Source organism: Sceloporus occidentalis, unplaced genomic scaffold, assembly GCF_023333645.1.
Source record: "Sceloporus occidentalis isolate IW3139 unplaced genomic scaffold, rSceOcc1.0.p SCAF_5, whole genome shotgun sequence".
Taxonomy (NCBI): domain Eukaryota; kingdom Metazoa; phylum Chordata; class Lepidosauria; order Squamata; family Phrynosomatidae; genus Sceloporus; species Sceloporus occidentalis.
Window position 1 is genome coordinate 89,375,206 of NW_028316985.1, and position 17,723 is coordinate 89,392,928.

At 39.4% G+C, this 17,723-nt stretch overlaps 2 protein-coding genes across 7 annotated transcripts in view; both read right to left on the bottom strand.

Moving 5' to 3' along the window:
- Positions 1–2,650: 2,650 nt before the first annotated feature.
- On the bottom strand, positions 2,651–10,800 carry LOC149312468 (putative cartilage matrix-associated protein). Its single transcript, XM_089524695.1, has 5 exons — positions 10,743–10,800; positions 10,280–10,369; positions 10,032–10,127; positions 7,131–7,229; positions 2,651–3,263 (listed from the first exon to the last, which is right to left on the bottom strand). Exons 1-5 carry the CDS (start codon positions 10,798–10,800, stop codon positions 3,166–3,168), a joined length of 441 nt encoding a protein of 146 aa, XP_089380821.1. The 3' UTR covers positions 2,651–3,165.
- Positions 10,801–14,054: 3,254 nt separating this feature from the next.
- The window catches only part of LOC149312469 (TBC1 domain family member 19), an 82,057-nt gene continuing 78,388 nt past the window's right edge, over positions 14,055–17,723 (bottom strand). For 4 of the 6 annotated variants that reach the window (XM_089524699.1, XM_089524700.1, XM_089524698.1 and 1 more), the window contains one exon: positions 15,645–16,977. In XM_089524699.1, the coding sequence (XP_089380825.1) occupies positions 16,903–16,977 (75 nt within the window). In that variant the 3' untranslated portion in view covers positions 15,645–16,902. Of the gene's footprint in view, positions 14,723–15,644; positions 16,978–17,723 lie in introns of those variants that run through there. The other 2 variants (XR_016281260.1, XR_016281259.1) reach the window with 2 other exon arrangements.

Consider the following 17,723-nt stretch of genomic DNA (forward strand, 5'->3'; position numbering starts at 1 on the left):
TAGGCAATTCTTTTTTCTAACTCAGCCACCAAGGCTATGATATCTCTCAAACAATTATGTAACTCCAAACCCCTCTTCTTGAGTCTGGTTACACAGAGCCTCTCTCCTCAAGACTCTCCAAAACAACTACGGACTCTCTCTGGACCTAATAGTTTCTTCAATAACTGTTCCCTCAGGAATTATCGGAACCCAGTCGTCTCTTGGACTCTATAGTTCCCTCTCTCTAAACATAACTATCTCCCCAAACTCCACTCCAGCTTTATCCCACAGGATCCCAACCCCTAACTGACTCCCAACTGTCAATATTCCAACTGTCAGCCCGGGATTTTTTAAAAGTCCCAGCCCACATTCTATTGGCTGGTCCTCAGCTGCCTTCTGATTGGTGGGTTTTGGAATTCAATTCATCACAGTGTCAACAGTGTATTAAAAACATTAGCTTAGCAAATATTAAAAGCTTGCTTGAAACAGCCTTGAGAGCAGGGGAAGCTGGCTTAAAAGTCACCCAGTAACCCTCAGGAATGACATATTGCAGATACTTGGTTGTGATTTTCTTCTGATGGCTGCATCTGAGAAAAGTTGCTTCAAATGTGTGTAGTATTAAGAGAGTCAGAAGTGGTGATCGTGAGAAGTATCCACAGAGTACTACAGGTGTGGAGCTCAGGCTAGAGAACAGGGAAGGGAAAGCAAGAATAACGTACCTGCTTTTGAGAACCCAATGAATGGATTAATACAAAGGGTGCTGAGGTTTCTGACCTGGCATTTCAGTCAGATTCATTAAGATAAACATGTCTGAAATTAAATGCAGTATGTTAAAGATGTGCTTTATAAGAGGCTGCGTTGTATTCTTGTTGGAAGAAGCAGCAAGCCAGCTGGTAATGGAATTCCTCAGTAAGAAATATTTACTTATGCGCTGGGTTATTTTCTAGGCACCAACTGCCAAGCTCCCATATTGAAAGCCAAGATGAATTCTAACTTTTCCATTGCAACTGCATGTCTGATTAGTATTTTGTTTTCATTAGAGGCTCTCCCAGTGTTGTTCTCAACTTTTAAGTTCTCCCCTTTGTGCCTGGAACACTTAACAATATTAACTATAAGCTTCTTGCTTCATCTCACTCTCTACATTTTTGTTTAAACTGATGAAAGTGCTACGTTTTGATAGCGTTTCCAAGCACCTGCAATTTTAAAGAATGCTAGCTTAGGAAACTGCAGTCACAAAAACCTAGATTTGGCTTTAGTTGGAAATTGTGGGAGCGTAGTAACATAGAAACCTTCTCCCACATGCCCTTCTATATATTGGTAAATAGTACCTCATTTTGTGTGCTTGGCTGGCACTGTTGTTATTGATTCATGTCATAGGGCTAGTTGGCAAGATTGTAAAACCACTAGTGGGCCGGTGACCTACACATTATTTTCATCATCAGTTCCAGCAGAGAAATTGGCTTTATGAAAGGCCTCTTTCATTACTAAATGAAATGTTGCTGTGTACACTTACTTGGAATAACCCATCCATTTTGAAGTGAGCAACTCTTTTGGCTCTTGATATGCAAAGAGCCATGAGCAAAGGCGAGCAGGATGGCAGTGTGCATTTCCAACAAAGAGAGTGATGTGCAAGTTCAATGGCTTATATATATGTTGTGAGCCACCTTGGGTCCCAACTTGGGACAAAGGCTGGATAAAAATTAAATTAATTAATTAATTAATTAAGGCAGGTATCGGTGTCCTCTGCAATTGCCAGATAACCACAGGGGTTGCCATAACCTCAGAATTCATTACCCTGAAAAAATCTGCACTCATTTTTCTTTAAATGAGGACTGTATGCATGGGGAATTCCCAGAGAAATCTTCAAAGACACAGCTACATTTATGAGTTAGTCTTGTTTTAGGATATTTAGCTGCTGCTGCATGAAAAGACAGGATGCTGGATGACAGGGACCATGCTCTGTGTATACCGAGAAATAGATTTCCACACATTTTCTGTTCTGGAAGATCATATGTATTAACGTAGTGCTAATTTTGCCAGCAACATACTCAAAAGGACTAAATGAAGTTAGATTTCAGGTCTTGCACTTTAATCTAATTCAGACATAGTCCTTTTTCAGGCTGGAGGCAGGGATTTATATTTGGCCTGTATTACTGTATGAAGAAATCCCCTGCAGATGGAAAAACAGCCAGCAGTTCTCAGACTAGTATCCTCTCTGATGTACTGACTTTCTACATGAGGGTTGAACCCAATGGTGTGTTTCCTCTTAGAGGTGTGCCTGGGAAAAGTGATATGTCATTTTAGACACTTCAAAATGTCTAACTTTATTTGCCAACAGTATTTCGGGTGCAAAAGTAAAGATTGTTTGACCTATTAAATTTATTTTCATTTTGATCTTATTAGTAATTATTTTAGTATTGCCTAGTGGTTTGAGCACTGGATTATAACTCTGGAAATCAGGGTTCAAGTTGCTACTTGGCCGTGGAAACCCACCAGGGGACCTTGGAGAGTCATACACTCTCAGTCCCAGAAAAAAACACGGTATGGTGGCTTTACGGTCCCCTTAAGTCAGAAGTGATTTGAAGGCACACAACAACAACAATGCATGTAGAGTAACAAAGGAAAGCAATTGAAGTAGCTAAAATATTTTTAATAATGTATATTCCGATGACAAAAAGTCTTGTGGCACCTTAGAAGACCAGCACATTTTATTTGGCATAAACTGTCATGAACTGACTCCCACTTCATCAGATGCAAAAATGCTAAAACATTAACTTTTGCTCTGCATTCTAAAATCATTTAAAATACTCTAGTTACAGCACAAGCTGGCTTTGTTTTCAGTGACTCCCTCAATATACAGTATAGTGATTGTTTTAAAATAATGATTGCGCACTTGCTCTAAACAGAGTTGCTCATATACATTGTATATACATATACAAATCTGAAAAATCTGCATTAATTTGCCCTGTGCATCAACGTCTGAAGGCTTCTACATTCTAGTGCTTCATAATGCAAAGCAAAGCAGTACCTATCAGTGAATTCGATGATATGAGATATGTTGATGAAGTAGATTCATTACAGAAGATCTATTATAGGCTCAAATAGTGCTTTGCTGTTAGTCCTGCCAATAGTGCCCTCAGCAGATACTTCCATTTTTATTCTTTGGCGCAGTTCTCCACATTTGTTCTAGACAATGTGCCGATTGTATTGATATGGTGGATAGAGGCCATCATAGTGGTATTCACGCCATTGCTCAATCTGTTCTCGGCTTCTTTCATCCTGCTCTGTAAAAAGAAGAGTGCTTTTACAAGTTTTGTTTCTAAATACCAAATTTACACTATTCCTTTACTGTTGGTTTTATGGTCACAAACATAAACAGTAAGCCCCACTGAGTTCAGTGAATCAGTAAATGTGCTTAGGATTAAGGCCCTGATTTACTACCATGCTGGCAGTTTCTATTTTCATTCCTTCCCTCCGTCCCCTTATTTTCTTAGGTTACAACCTAAGTTTATCTTACAGTGCATTGGATGCAGTTCAGACCATAAAAATCCATCATTGGTGGTTAAGCTGATCCATCTCTTTCCAAAGTCTATTCAATTCCCATATGTAATAAAGCATACACATGTTAGGACTGTCCACCATTACACAGAAAATACCTGGATCTCTCTCACTCTGCTTCATACCAGACATATTGGAGAGTGCTGGGAGTTCCTGAGAACAAAATTAGACCACACATGTCATCCCACATTCATGCCCAGTTCCCTGCCCAATGTGGATGTGGTAGGAAATAATGTGGTCATGCTGGTAAAAACAGTTTAATTTTCTGGTAGGAAAAAATATGTATAGGAAGAAGTACTTTCATTTCTGACCAAGAGGAGTAAATAAAACATAAATTTACACTGATTTCCCCCCTCCCTGAAAGTAAGAGTTATTCCATGTAAAATCAGTGCCCAGGTCTTACCAGCAGTCTTTGGGCATATCTGAATAGTAGATTTCGTTTTATAATCTTTAATACCAAGAACTACTCACAAACCTGCCTTGTTCCTTATACCTAAAAGTTCTGAACCTGACTTTCTCAAAAGAGTAGCCCCAACATCTTGCATTGTATAATACTTCTGAATGTAATGTAAATTTCCAAGGCAAATACTGGGCTGTGAGTAGAACTGGGGATTTTCTTATCCCGCTTGGATGTAGCCAGACCTGTTCTGGGTCCCCCACAATGGGGTAAGTTGCAATTGTGTCTTGTTCTAAATTACTTTTAGAGTAGATCTGTGCTTCTCACTTGTATTGGTGGTTTTATAATACCCATGTTGTCCCTGCAAAATCCCTGCTAAGAGGACCAATTGGATCATCTGGACTACCAGAAGGCAAACCACTGTCATGTTATTATTTTTTTAAGAGTTGTTATCCTTTTAAATATACAGGTGTTTGACATGCAACTGAAGTATATGCCGCTCCCAGGTTATGGAATGGCTTGCCAGAGGAGACCTGTCATATAACCAATCTTGACAGCTTTAAAAAGGCAGTCAAGTTGGATGTCTTCTGACAGGCCTTCCCAGATTAGGATCTCAGTCGCCCCCATTGACTACCCTGCCTTGTCTGTTTTAACAGTTTTGATGGTATTGTTTATTGTTATTGTTTACAATTGTGATTTATTAGTTATGGTTACAATGTATTTTATTGTATTTTAATATTGTTAGCTGCCTCTATCTTAATGGAGAGGCGGGGTATAATTATTATTATTATTATTATTATTATTATTATTATTATTATTATTATATTTTTCATGGAGATGCAGCAATAGGTAGGCTGCAGCCCTTGAATTACTTACTGCCTGATAACTTTTAAATATGTATTGGGCCTAACAGAAGCTGATGGCAGGCCTAATGAGGAGGGTGTTAAAAAGCACAAAAGTGACGCTTCCATGCCTTCTCACTAACTGTGAGCTATTTAGTTGTTTATGCTGGAAAACGGTGGTAACCTTAGGTATGACCAGAGTGAGCTCCAATCAGACTGGGAGTGCTGAGAAACATGCCATGCTGCTTTTTGGAAGGCATGTGAAGCATTTTGTTATGCTCTCTTGGACACTACGGTCAGATGACAGTGACAGAAAATGCCATCCAAATGTCAATCAGTTTGAAACGTTTGCAGGTTTTGTTACGGAATATGAAGCTGCATCAGAGCTATCACAAATTCCAAGTTGCCGAAATGGCTACCAGACGTTGCATAACCAGTGCCTATGTGCAGAGGCCCCCTGGGACCCAAAACTCAGGTGGCTCTCTTTTAGAAAAGTCATTTCCATATTTAGTGGATGTTTCTAAAGAGTTCATTATATGTCTCTCTCCCCCTCTCCCTCTCCTCAAAATGCTTTCAAAGGTCTATTTAAAATTCTAGGCACAGTTGTATACTTTTGAACTGTTCTAACTAAACAAGAACAATTGGTAACCTTAGACAAAAAGGAGCTTGTTGTGTGTGTCGTAGCAGTATTAAGTGACAGACATTTTAAGAAGCATTGTCCCAAAAATACAGATACAATCTCATGAAACTGAGATGCTTGCAACCATGTCCTGAAAGCGAATGAAAGATTCCTTTCTCAGCACTACTTTCCTTCCACAAGAGTCTTTCTATCATCCCAACCCATTTGAGGCTAAAACAACACCCACAAGGCATTTACACAAGAGATTTAATGGCATTCCTCTTCTCTCTTGTGCCATTAAGATCATTGGGGTATCGACATCTGTCCTTTGACGTTCTTTGGAGTTTACAGATATTAAAAACATGCCCACAGCAATCTGAGATGTATGGAAACATAGAAACCCCTTTTTGTTGGTCTTGCTGCTTTCTGTGTTCCAGAGGAGGAGAACTTCTAACCTTTGAGCTTTGACTGACCCACAGAAGCAATGTCTCTCCTCCCCAAACCACACTGCCAGAAAAAGGTTTTTGCTGATGGCTCTCTCAATTGGGAGGTAAAAGTTGTGCAAAGGAATTCCTGAGGGCCTTTCACACTATGCAATTATAGTTCTGTCATTCCACTTTAAATAGTTTCTAGAAGGTTCAAAATGTTTTGGCTACTTATGTAAGACATATCTGACCTGGATCCAATTCACAGCACACAGTTATAGCACTATTATTGCACTTTAACTGCCATGGTTCAACCCCATGGAATCCTGTGGTTTGGTGAGGCGCTAGAGAAGCCCTCTGGCCAAGATTTCTAAATGCCACCCTTAAACTCACCTGAATACTCCAAAGGCACCAGATTCTATCTGATCTTGGAAGCTGAGCAAGATCAGCCCTGGTTAGTACTTGGACAGGTGATCACCAATGATTTACCAGGTGCTATAGGCTACATATCAGAGGAAGGAACTGCCAAAACCATCTCAGTATTTTTTTGCCTAAGAAATCCCTATCAAATTCATGGGGTCACCATAAGTCGACAGGCGACTTGAAGGCACATACACACAGAATCCCAGGATTCCTTAGTATTGAACCATGGCACTTAAAATGAAATAATAGTGCCTTAACTGAACAATGTGAATGGGCTCCATTTGTTTCATTCCACCCATGTATATTGTTAATTTTGAATAAAATGTTTGCTGAAACCTGCTGAACTTTCTTCCTTTTTGTGATATAGGAAGCTATCCCTATTCAGTCCATGTTATTTCTTCCTCTGATACCAGATATACTGTTAAAGAAATAATGCCTTCGAATACATTAACTGAAGTAGTCATGTACAGCCTTTGGTCTCTGCTGGATTTGGTTCCAGGACCCTCCATGAATACCAAAATCTGCAAGTCCTCAAGTCCCATCAAATACAATGGGTAGTAAAATGATGTCCCTTATATAAAATGGCAAAAAGCAAGATTTATCTTTTTTTTTTAATGTTTTCAAGCCATGGATGCTTGAAACAAAAAATCTGTGGATATAGAGGGCCAACTGTATAAGGACACTTTTTCAAGACAGCACTCTCACCCTGAGATTCCTCTTTCCTTACCCAGAGGACCATAGAAGAAAAAGCTAGGCCCTGAGATCATCCAATCCTAACAGGATGCCAGCTGCACAAGCATTCCTACAGCAAGTAACTATGTTGAGCAACTGCTTTGCTATGAGCAGACTCTTTTAAGTAAGGCTCCCTGTCTTTACTGTGCTCTTACCATCACGCTCTTCCTCAACAAAGTTCTCGAACTCATTCCTCTGCTCCTCATAGTACTCCCTCCTCTGTTCATCTGCTGCCAGCATCTGGCGAGTCTCCGCTGCATAAAAATATGAAAATAGAGTTAGGCAGCTGCCCTTTAGGGAAAGCAAAGGATGATGAGGATTAATATTAATTTATTATTGCACATATTTACTAGAAAGTCCATCTTTGATCACCTCCCTTTACTTTTTTATAAGCCTTTAAGTAGCACTTCTTGTAGCTTTACCAGGAATAAAGAACCTCCGGCACACATGCTGTGGGCAAGTTACAAAGTGCTTTTATCAAAGCAGAAAATGTAATTAGCCATTACCTTCCAATTACTGGAATAATCCCAGCTATTTTAAACTTAATCCAACTAATAAAACATGCAAAAACAAAAGTTATTGCAGGGATAATAATGTTCCTTTAGAATCAGAAGACTCACAAAATTCAAATTTGTTTCCTGTGTAGTGAGTAGCATGGCTTGTCTCACGCTCTTCCACTATCACAAGTGACCTGAGCTGTAAAGAATTCAACAACCGCTGTATAAGGAAATTACTTTTATGGATATGGAAAGGGGTTAGGAAAAAATGGAAGAAAGATATCATTGGACACTTCACCACATGAAGCTTTTTTTAAAAAGAGAGAAAGGCAAAGAGTGAAAACTGGATGGTCTTCCAGGAGCTGATTATTTTTCCACTTTGGAATACTTGCACTTGAGGTTATCCACCATGTCTTTCATCACTGCAGAAGCTGACAACAGATCTTTTAAGGACAACCACAAAAAAAATGACATATAAAACTAGGTGAATAAAGGCAGAATAGATGGCTCATGTGGGCAGAAATGGCAAACAGCAAAAATGAGTTTTGTTTGCTATGGTTCTATGGTTCTATGATTGGCATCCAAAGCATACCAAAGTTAAGCTTCAGAACCATTAGGTTAGAGCTCACAACTGCCAAGCACTGCCACCTCTGTGCTGACAATTAACACAGAAGCACTCTTTTATTCTACACTTGGCTAGAGCATCATAAAAAATACATTTGCCAATGGTATTTCTATCCATAGCCTGATAATATTTTGCCTGGAGGTAGCAACGTCTTCAGAACTCTCTAGAGAATATGTATTTTAACAAGTCAACAGTATGTGTGCATGTAAGTATGTGTAAAATTAAAATATTGATGTCCTGTCCTATATCCAACACTCACTGGGGCTGCATCTATATTGTAGACATAATGCAATTTGGCACCACTATTAGTGTGGTAGCTCTTGGGATTTGTAATTTTACAAGCCTTGTCTGCCAAAGAGTGCTGGTGCTTCTCAAAACTACATTCTACAGAATGGAGCAATGACATTCTAAGTAGTGTCAAGCTGCATTATTTCTACAGTGTAGATGTACCCTGAGCAGTATATAATAAAGTCAGTTTAAAACAATACAAGACAGTGAGAATAATGTAAACATACTAAAAGAATATTAAATAATTTAGCAAGTTAAAACAACATAGCTTAAGACAATTTAAAACCATGCCCACCTGCAAATCCAAATGAAATCAGGTGGGTCTCCCAGGCTTTAATAAAATGCCTTGTTTTTACTTGGCATTGGAAAGAGACCAATATTGGCACCAAGTGGGGTTCTAAAGAAAGAATGTTCCTCAGCCAGATGGCCCTGAGGTCATGATTACCATAACTGAACCTATTTACTATTAGATGAGAGTTGATCAAACCTAAGGAACCAACATTTCTTTTACAGTATATTTGTTTCTGGGACCCCAAAGAGCAGATGAGAGATATGTGCATGGGCATAAACACACACACACAAAGCAAACCATAAGAATGATGATCCTTGTAGTTCCTTTTTTTCACCATCCCATGATATGAAGTATTAAACCGATTGCATGTGCCATGCTTGCATGTGCCATGCAAACCTCTTTGATCCTGTGGCTGGCGATTGCTGATCTCCATTACAGTTTTGAACCATGTCTTTCTCATCTTTTTAGTTTCAGCTATCTTTGTTATGCTCTGCATCATGTGCCCTAAACAGAGGTGCATAAAACCTGTTTGCTCAGAAATTATGCTTTAAAAAAATAACTGGGCTTGTAAACTGCCTCCTCGTCTTATCCACCAGAGAAATAAAAAGACAGTTTTTCGGTTGTTCTTAAATTAAATTAGGTGTGTTTTTCTCTGAATGCTGTTGCCAGTTGTTCTACCAATGGTTATTCAGTTTAGAGCCTGTAAACCCTCAAAATGAGTTGGTAGTCTCTATATTGCTAGGAGGTATGTTAATTTCACCATGGTGTCCTGTGCCTCCCACAACAGCTTCGTAATCATTCCCTAAACCACTATTTAAGCAGTTCAGGCCATTAAGACATATCTTCCTACTTTAGAACATATTTATTTGGCAGATGATTCTAATTTAATTTTCAGATCAATATCTTGGCTAGTTGAATTTAGCCGTCAATAAACACGCATTTTGAGAAATTAAATGAATATTCTACCACCTAATAATTCTTTAGATACTTTAAACAAACATCATTTTTTGTTGTTTGACATTCCTACCTGTTCTGATTTCTACAGTTTTTCATTTGTGTTTTTCCTATCCTTGCACCTGTGTTTCACAATAATAGCTAAAATTGACTATTAATTTCTGTTCAAATAAACAGTGCTTGCTCCTCTGTAGAAATAGGTTGCAATCAATGTATGTCCTAATGTCAAATGCGAAAAGTGAAGAGTCTGTTTGAAATCTCAAATTACTCAGAATAGCTGATCAGTTCATATGTCCTTGCAGAGTGTGGCAGACAACTAAGGAATGTCTCCAAAAACAAGAGATGAAAGGAGTATTCAATAAATCAGGCCTTCACATAAACAATCTCCAAACAGTCTCACCATTGAGCTCATCTCTAGATTTTGTAGACCTTTTGCCTCGCTTCTTGAAAAAGTTAGAGGCATCTGATTCTTTCATGAAGACTCTCTTTTCCAGACCTGGAAGCAGACAAAGATGTAGATCTGACACTGGTGGGAAACTGGGGTGAGGGGAAGAGGTATTCACATTAAACATTTTAAAATATAATTTGTATTGTTTTATTCCCCTCCCTCCTCACTTCTAAAATCAATTGATCCATCATCCCACTTACTTTCCTTGCTTGATTCTCCACTTGATGCCTTCTTGGAACCCACAGCCATGGTCTTTGAGCCTACAGACATGCTGCTGCTTCCCTCAAGGACTAGGCAAGACAGAAATACAAGTCCAAATTTTAATTCAGTTAAAGAGTTATATTAGGAGCTTGGAGGAAATCACAAAGAAGTGTTCAAACTCTGCTCCACCAGCATTACGTTCTGTTTGACCACAGGTGACAATGCGCTACATCCCTCCTGCCTCAACAGGAAAGACACTATGATCCAGTCTAATAAACAGTAGTCCTGATATATCTGGATGCTAAGAAATCTTTAACAATTGCAATTTGATCAGACACAGGTACATCCTGTTAAAATGACAAATGCTGCCATCCACTGCTCTGTATCAGTAGTGGGCACTTCAGATTTTTCTTTGCTGAAATCCAGCTTTTCCTCTTAGTTGTTTTTACAAATCATACATACCAATCAGGAGGACAAGAGTCATGAGATAGGCAAGAAAAAGCACTTGCTTCCAATTCATCTTTGCAGCGTTCTAGCCGGCTGTCACAGTGACTTTGAGAGAGTTGTTTGGAGAGGAAAAAAGTAGTCTTGTTCTCCTTCTAGGAAATTAAGCAGAAAGTTAGACTCTTCCTTTTAAGGTGGGAGGATGAGAGGAGGGATCTTGGCTGGCACTTGCGTTGGCAGTTCCTGGGCATATCAAGGGAACATGGAAACATCAACATAGGAGGAACTCGGTGTTTCATGTGAACCCCCTCTGATATCCAACAGACACACATCACACACTGAATGAGTTATGAACAGTAAAGTAATGTGGCATACTTGGGGAGATTAATCATGTTATTTGCAAAAGAAAAAAAAAGGAAGGAGTAAATTTCAGAAAGGAATAATCTGACACTGTTGCTGTGGGGCAAATAAATGCAAGGCTAGCAGTGTTTCCCACTTCAGTAGGATGGGAGAAGCAATATGGCTTTTTAAATTCACTCTACATCTGTGAAAGAACTGAAGACTGTTTATAGGGAAGAATCCTGCAAGTCACACAGGTGTACAAACAGGTGACACATGTGCATGTATGTCTTTTCTTTGGAAGAAGTGCAAGCGTGCAAGGAGCTATTTTGTAGTCCTTTGCACAACATTGAAACCCATGGACCTCACACTGAAACCCATGGACTTCACAGCAGTCAAACTCCCAGGAGGGGATGATGATGGTGATGATGATGATTACCACCACTGGGGAGGGAGGAAAGGAAAAAGGTAATTGTAGCTCCAAGGGGGAAGACAGGAGAGTGCAAACCAAGCCAACCCAAAACAATTTGTCAATATCTGGATGGCCTTCCAGCTCTCCCCATTGGGAAGCAGCAGCAGTTCCTGGGATTTGAAAACGGCAGGGAAGTTGGTTTTGGACAAAGGGCTAGGAGCAGCAGCAGCATGCAACACTCTGCCTACATCCTGTAGGATCTCAGTCATAATGTATATGGACAAATACTGAAATACTGTTTGAGTATCATTGCTGTTCCACTCCAAGGTACAAGCAGAATTGTAATCAATTTTCCACACGTTTGAGGAGTATGGCAGTTTATCCCACTATGTTTCTTCCTGGCATAACCTAGCCATGGAGACAAAGGAGGAGAAATGAATGTTTTCCCATTCTCCTTAGAATAACCATGAATCGTTACCCAAGTTAGCAGCTTAACAGCGTTATTGTAAAGCGATATCTGAGTTCAACAATGAGTTCAACAACTGTTCAATGTGTATGTTTTAATTTAATTAATTTAATTAATAATTTGTTTTATTTATATACCGCTATTCCAAAGATCATAGCGGTGAACAGCAAGTAAGCTAATTAGCAAGTAAGCTAATTTGCCCCCAACAGTCTGGGTACTCATTTTAGCGACCTCGGAAGGATGCAAGCCTGAGTCGAGCTTGGGCCCTTTTGCTGGTCTTGAACTCGCAACCTTGTGGTTTTGAGTGAATGGCTGCAGTACAGGCATTTAACCACTGCGCCACCAGGGCTCCTTTCATTTACAAATATCTTCACCACTGTCATCATTGTTGTCATCAGATTTATATCCCGTTTTTTCTCAGTCCAAGACTCATGACCTTTAATAACTGCTAATACAGTCGGCCCTCCTTATCCACGGATTTTTTAATCCACGGATTCATGCATCCACGGCTTGTAAATATTAAAAAAAAAGTATAAATTCCAAATAGCAAACCTTGATTTTCTATTTTATATTAGAAACACCATTTTCCTTTTCCATTATATATAATGGGACTTGAGCATCCACAGATTTTGTTATCCGTGGGGGGTGCTGGAACCAAACCCTAGTGGATAACAAGGGCCCATTGTATCTAATACAGTGCGCCTGTGTCAGAAGAAGCAATGGAGTCTGTGCAACTCACCTAAGGTCACCCAGTGGGTTTCCATGGCTGAGCCAAGAATCAAACCCTGATCTCCAAATGTGTAGTCTAACACTCAAACCACTACACCACAGTGGCCTACTGCCACTCCTAGCCCTTTGGACCTTCCAAGTCTACAATTTCAACTTTCCCACCATTTCTAGAGATTACCCATAGCCATGGAAGTACTGTACATTACTTAGACACAAGCAGCTTCACAATAACACATGGGCACAACAAACTGCAGCTGCTGGTAGATCAGACCTATCATCCATAATCTTTTAGGCTTGGTACATTTGGATGGTTTTATAAACTTTCTGGACACTGGCCTTCAGAGTATATATGAACAGGCAGCCTTTCCTTGACATCAAAAGTTCATAGTAAATTATTTGCAGAAGTAATTAAAGTAATTGGAAGATACACTGGATGGGTGGATTTCTGTATATTAAACATACCTGAAAATATTTTTATATACTTCATCTAGTTCATTATCTCCAGGTCATTTTTCCCATTCTCATTAGTATCAAAAGTGTTAAGTTATTCTGAGCTGCAAAAGCTCTCCTGGTGTCAGGGCATCACATTCTTTCCAACTAAACCTGTGAGTTTATTTATGTTTATAGGTGTGAATATGGACTATGATGTTTAACTTTCAAAGTATTTGTTTTCTCAAGTACCAGTTAATAGGTAAAGTTTTTCCATTTACTGTTGTTGTTCTTGATGTTTATTTTAGGATACAATAAAACTTAAGAAAAATTAAAATAGAAAGAAAAGATATCCAAAGTGGGGCATTGTTTTTTTACACTGCCCCAGAAACATTTGTGTTGTATCAGTATAGAGTCATTTTAAATAAATGCATTATAAATGTGTAAATTTATTACTGCAAATTCTTGGGGAAAGTATTAGAGCATTTGATGGTTCATTTCCAGCTAATGTTGAATGATGCAGTTCTTTGGATCCAGTTTGGATCTGGTCTGAAGATAAATATAAACTTGAAGGTTGTTGGAGTCAATTTGCACTGAAGAAATGGCTGTTCTCTTGATATCCACTGAACTATCCCTGTGGATCATTTGGGCATAGTGTTGCAGTCATTTGGACTCTGGATTTTCAGTGTCTACATGAAACCACTGGGAAAGTCACTGGATATCAACGCAGTAGTACCTCTTATTACCACCTAATGATCCGAAGAAGCTGCAATACTGTAGAACTGATTTATACATTCAGGTGATCTAAAGCCTACCTGAATACAGAATTGGAGACAGAGAGAAAGAAAAGTTTTTCTGCTCACAAGTAAGCCATAAAAGTAGGAAATTCATTACAGATATTTGCAAGCATTGCAAGATATGACAACCATTTTTTCAATTAGCAGATACATTTTTTGGGGGGAAAAGACTTTTATTTTAGTTAACAGAAGGCAAAATTAAGCTCCAAAAGTCAGGGCAAATGAAGCAGCACAACCAATGTTTGGGCCAAGGAATGAAACTTAATTTTTAGAAGTAATACATTTTCAGCACCATCAGTTGCTGGTGAACGCCCCGCTTGAAATACTGTGTGTGCTACTGAAATATTTTGTGGATCAGCTAAAAAGCTGTAATTAAATACCTGTAGAAGTCTATATAGGTTTAAATACTGAATATGACAGAACAGAATGGAGCAGTTTCCTTTGAATTAAAAAGGATGACAAGTTCCAACTTTAAACCACTGGGAGCGGCAAGTACTAAATGGACCTAAGGGTACAAATTGGCCGACAGTATCATGGTACATCGGTGATACAGCTTTAACGTGAGGCATGTCATGACATCCAATCTTGGCTGATAGCTGTATGTGGTTAAATTAGAATTATCTGGTAATCAATTAGGCTTTTAAGAAGGCTTACTGGAATCCCTGGAGAAAAGGTAGAAACAACTCATCATCAGTCAAAGATCATCTGTCCAAATAGCAGCACAATTCAAGTCACACAGGAACACGAACTCCGTGAATTGATACACAAGTTCCTTGACCAGCAGGGGATGGGAAACTGGCAAAGGCAAGATCATAATATTCAGCTCCTAAAGAGGAGGTGGGAATTAGGAGAGAGAGAACTACTGACGTCATTCACAAGCAACTGCTTTGGCTCACGTACAAACAGGCTTTGATGGATTCTGGAGAAAGCTGTGCCCATTTACAGTGTTGCCAACAAGCCTCGAAGATAATTCCCCAAACATTTGGCCCTAAACTCACCAAATCCCCCCATATCTCACCAAATATTCAGTCAAAATCCCCGAAAAGTCCCCGTAATGTTAATATGGCAATAAAACGTAGCCTTAATTGAATAAAAATAATTGGAACTTTTCAACTCTCAAAATTACCATTAAAACCAACCAAAGAATCTTTCAGTCCTTCTAATACTTTTAAGAGGTTTATTTTGACATGAAGGGGGTCCAGGAAGCTTTGTGCCAAATAGAAACTGGTTCGGCTGCAACCGCACTGCAGAAATAAATCCAGTTTGACACCCTTTTAATTGCCATGGCTCAGTGCTAGGGAATCCTGGGAATTCTAGTTTTCGGAGACATTTAACCTTCTCTCTCAGCAAACTCTGGTGTGACAACAAACTACAATTCCCAGGATTTCATAGCACTGGGCCATGGCAGTTAAAACAGTATGAAACTGGATTGTGTCTGGAGTTTGGAGTGAAGATGCAGCTTGAGTTGGGTCCAAGACACACTGCAGAAATAATCCAGTTTGAGACTGCTTTAGCTGCCCTGGCTCAGTGCTAGGGAACCCTGGGAATGGTAGTTTTGTGAGACATTGAGCCTTCTCTATCAGAAAGAGCTCTGGTGCCACAACAAACTACAATTCCCAGGATTCCCTAGCACTGAGCCAGGAGAGTTAAAGCGGTCACAAACTGGATTATTTCTGCAGTGTGTTTTGGACCTTAGTTATTAAAATTGCTCAAGGTCCAATCCATACTGCAGAAATAATCCAGTTTGAGACCGCTTTAACTGCCCTGGCTCAGTGCTAGGGAACGCTGGGAATTGTAGTTTTGTGAGAAAGAGCTCTGGTGCCACAATGAACTACAGTTCCCATGCATCTGAGGAAGTACGCTTAAGTCTAGGAAAGCTAGACTTAAGAGGGAGCCAGGGGCTGAGAGAGAGAGAGAGCGCGCTTCCTGAGGGTGGGGGCAGCGACCACTCTCCAGTCCTCTCTCTGATTGGCTGAAAACTGTGAGTGTGTGACACTCAAAGGGTTGGTTGCTCTCTCTGTAGGCAGCCTTGCTCTCAGAGTCAGGGCTGGAGCTGAAATGGGCAAAAGTCACCAAAAATGCACTGAAATAGAGCCAGGCACCAAAATCACACCAAAAGCTCTGAAAAGTCCCCGCTTCCGCGTGAAAGTCACCACATTGGCAACGCCCAAGCACATTTGTCTTTAATATTAAGGTTTTCAAAGCACAATCAGAATGAATTTAGGAGAAAGTATCAAAATAAATAGCTGAAGACTAAAAGGGAGAGAATTTCTTTCAGGGAACTATGGCAAGAGATTGTTACTAGTCATTCTACTGTCATCTTTAACATAGATACGTTTCACAGATTCTGTAGTGTTTCAGAAATCTCCGGAACCGATTAATCCGAGGCATGTCAAATACAAAAAAGTACGCCTCAATCATCCCGTCTTCCATGCTGTAAAAAGTCAGCCTCCTGCCATGAACAATAAAACAAGACGCTCCTCCCACAACAAATGATACAGAAAGGCTGCAAAGAGGTATTGCTATGACTCTTCATAGGAATGGTTAGTAGGCTTTCAAATACTTTAAAGTTAAATACTATTTTTCAAGTATTGCAGGACTTACAAGATGAAAGATGGATGGTATGATTGGATAACATATTATAATTACCGAAGACATGCTCTCCAGTTTTATACCAGCAGAAAAGCAGTACTGAGATCTAGAACTGTGATATATTCTTGCCTTCTTGTTGCACTAGATAATACATGCATTTGGGTGATATTACTTAATACAATAGGCAACTGTTTGCTAGTACAGTATGATATCCAGATGTTGCGGTTTGGATAAAGTTCATCCGCATGCAGAAATGGTACAGAAACGCAGGATTTCCAGGTGAGAAGTGCAGATTTATTTTTTTGCAAAAATGTGGTCATTGATGGCTGAGTTCTGTTGAATGAAAGTGTTGCATAGTTTATCATTAGCATCTCATGGAAGTCTTGCAATGCAGTCCAGCAGTTCTGAGAAGGATCAAGTGCCAGTAGCAAAAAGAAAAATTTGAAGAAGAGGCATAACTTTCAGAGTTGAAAGATCAGCAAGTACAGCCTGGAATAAAATGAGGGAGGGGGAGTCATTATGTTACTATTTTTCTCAGAGAAGGAAAAAGAATGCAGAACTCATTAAGAATATCAATTTTAGTAATACTGTACATAATTTAGTTTACCTGCTTTTATCTGCATGAATTTTCTTTTGATTTCTGCTTATTTCTCAAAAGAGAGGCCCTATGGGTACTAACTAACACCAAGTAAACTGAATTTTTATTTTAGGGTTTAGACCTTCTTCAAATATGTGTGGTATCATGGGTGCAGAAGAGAGTCTAACATGTCATCTTGCGTCTAAAAATAATTGCACATTTTGAATCCTTACACTACCTGTCTTGCGCAGTATTTCTAAGATAAATAGGTAATTTTAACTCTCATCAATATGGATTTAAAAAAATTAAATGAAGAATTCTGGGAGCATGGGAATTTCAATGTATTTTCGGGAATAAATATGTCCCATGTCTACAACACTGTTTGCAGGTTTTGATTAAGACTATTCCATATAACCCGACACCCAGATCTTGAAAATGTATGTTCTAAGGAACTGACAGAACTGTTCTACAAAAAAGCCAAAATAGTGGCCTGTTACAGACTGCCAAAATAAAGCTGCTTCGGGTCTCATTGGAGGTATGCTATTTAAGTGATGCATGGGTCCTAAGAGTCCGGAGGTCGCGCCAAAGCCACACTCCGTTCCTAGGCACTGGAGTGCAGCTTTGGTGCAGCTTCCGGATTCTTAGGATGCATGCATCA

Bases quoted from the DNA above. Each gene is read 5' to 3' on its own strand.
- LOC149312468 (XM_089524695.1), bottom strand. From the start codon at position 10,800: ATGAATTGGAAGCAAGTGCTTTTTCTTGCCTATCTCATGACTCTTGTC. The intron at 10,370-10,742 runs GTATGTATGATT...TGTCTTGCCTAG, and splicing joins GACTCTTGTCCTCCTGATTG to TCCTTGAGGGAAGCAGCAGC. The intron at 7,230-10,031 runs GTGAGACTGTTT...ATTTTTATGCAG, and splicing joins ATCTAGAGATGAGCTCAATG to CGGAGACTCGCCAGATGCTG.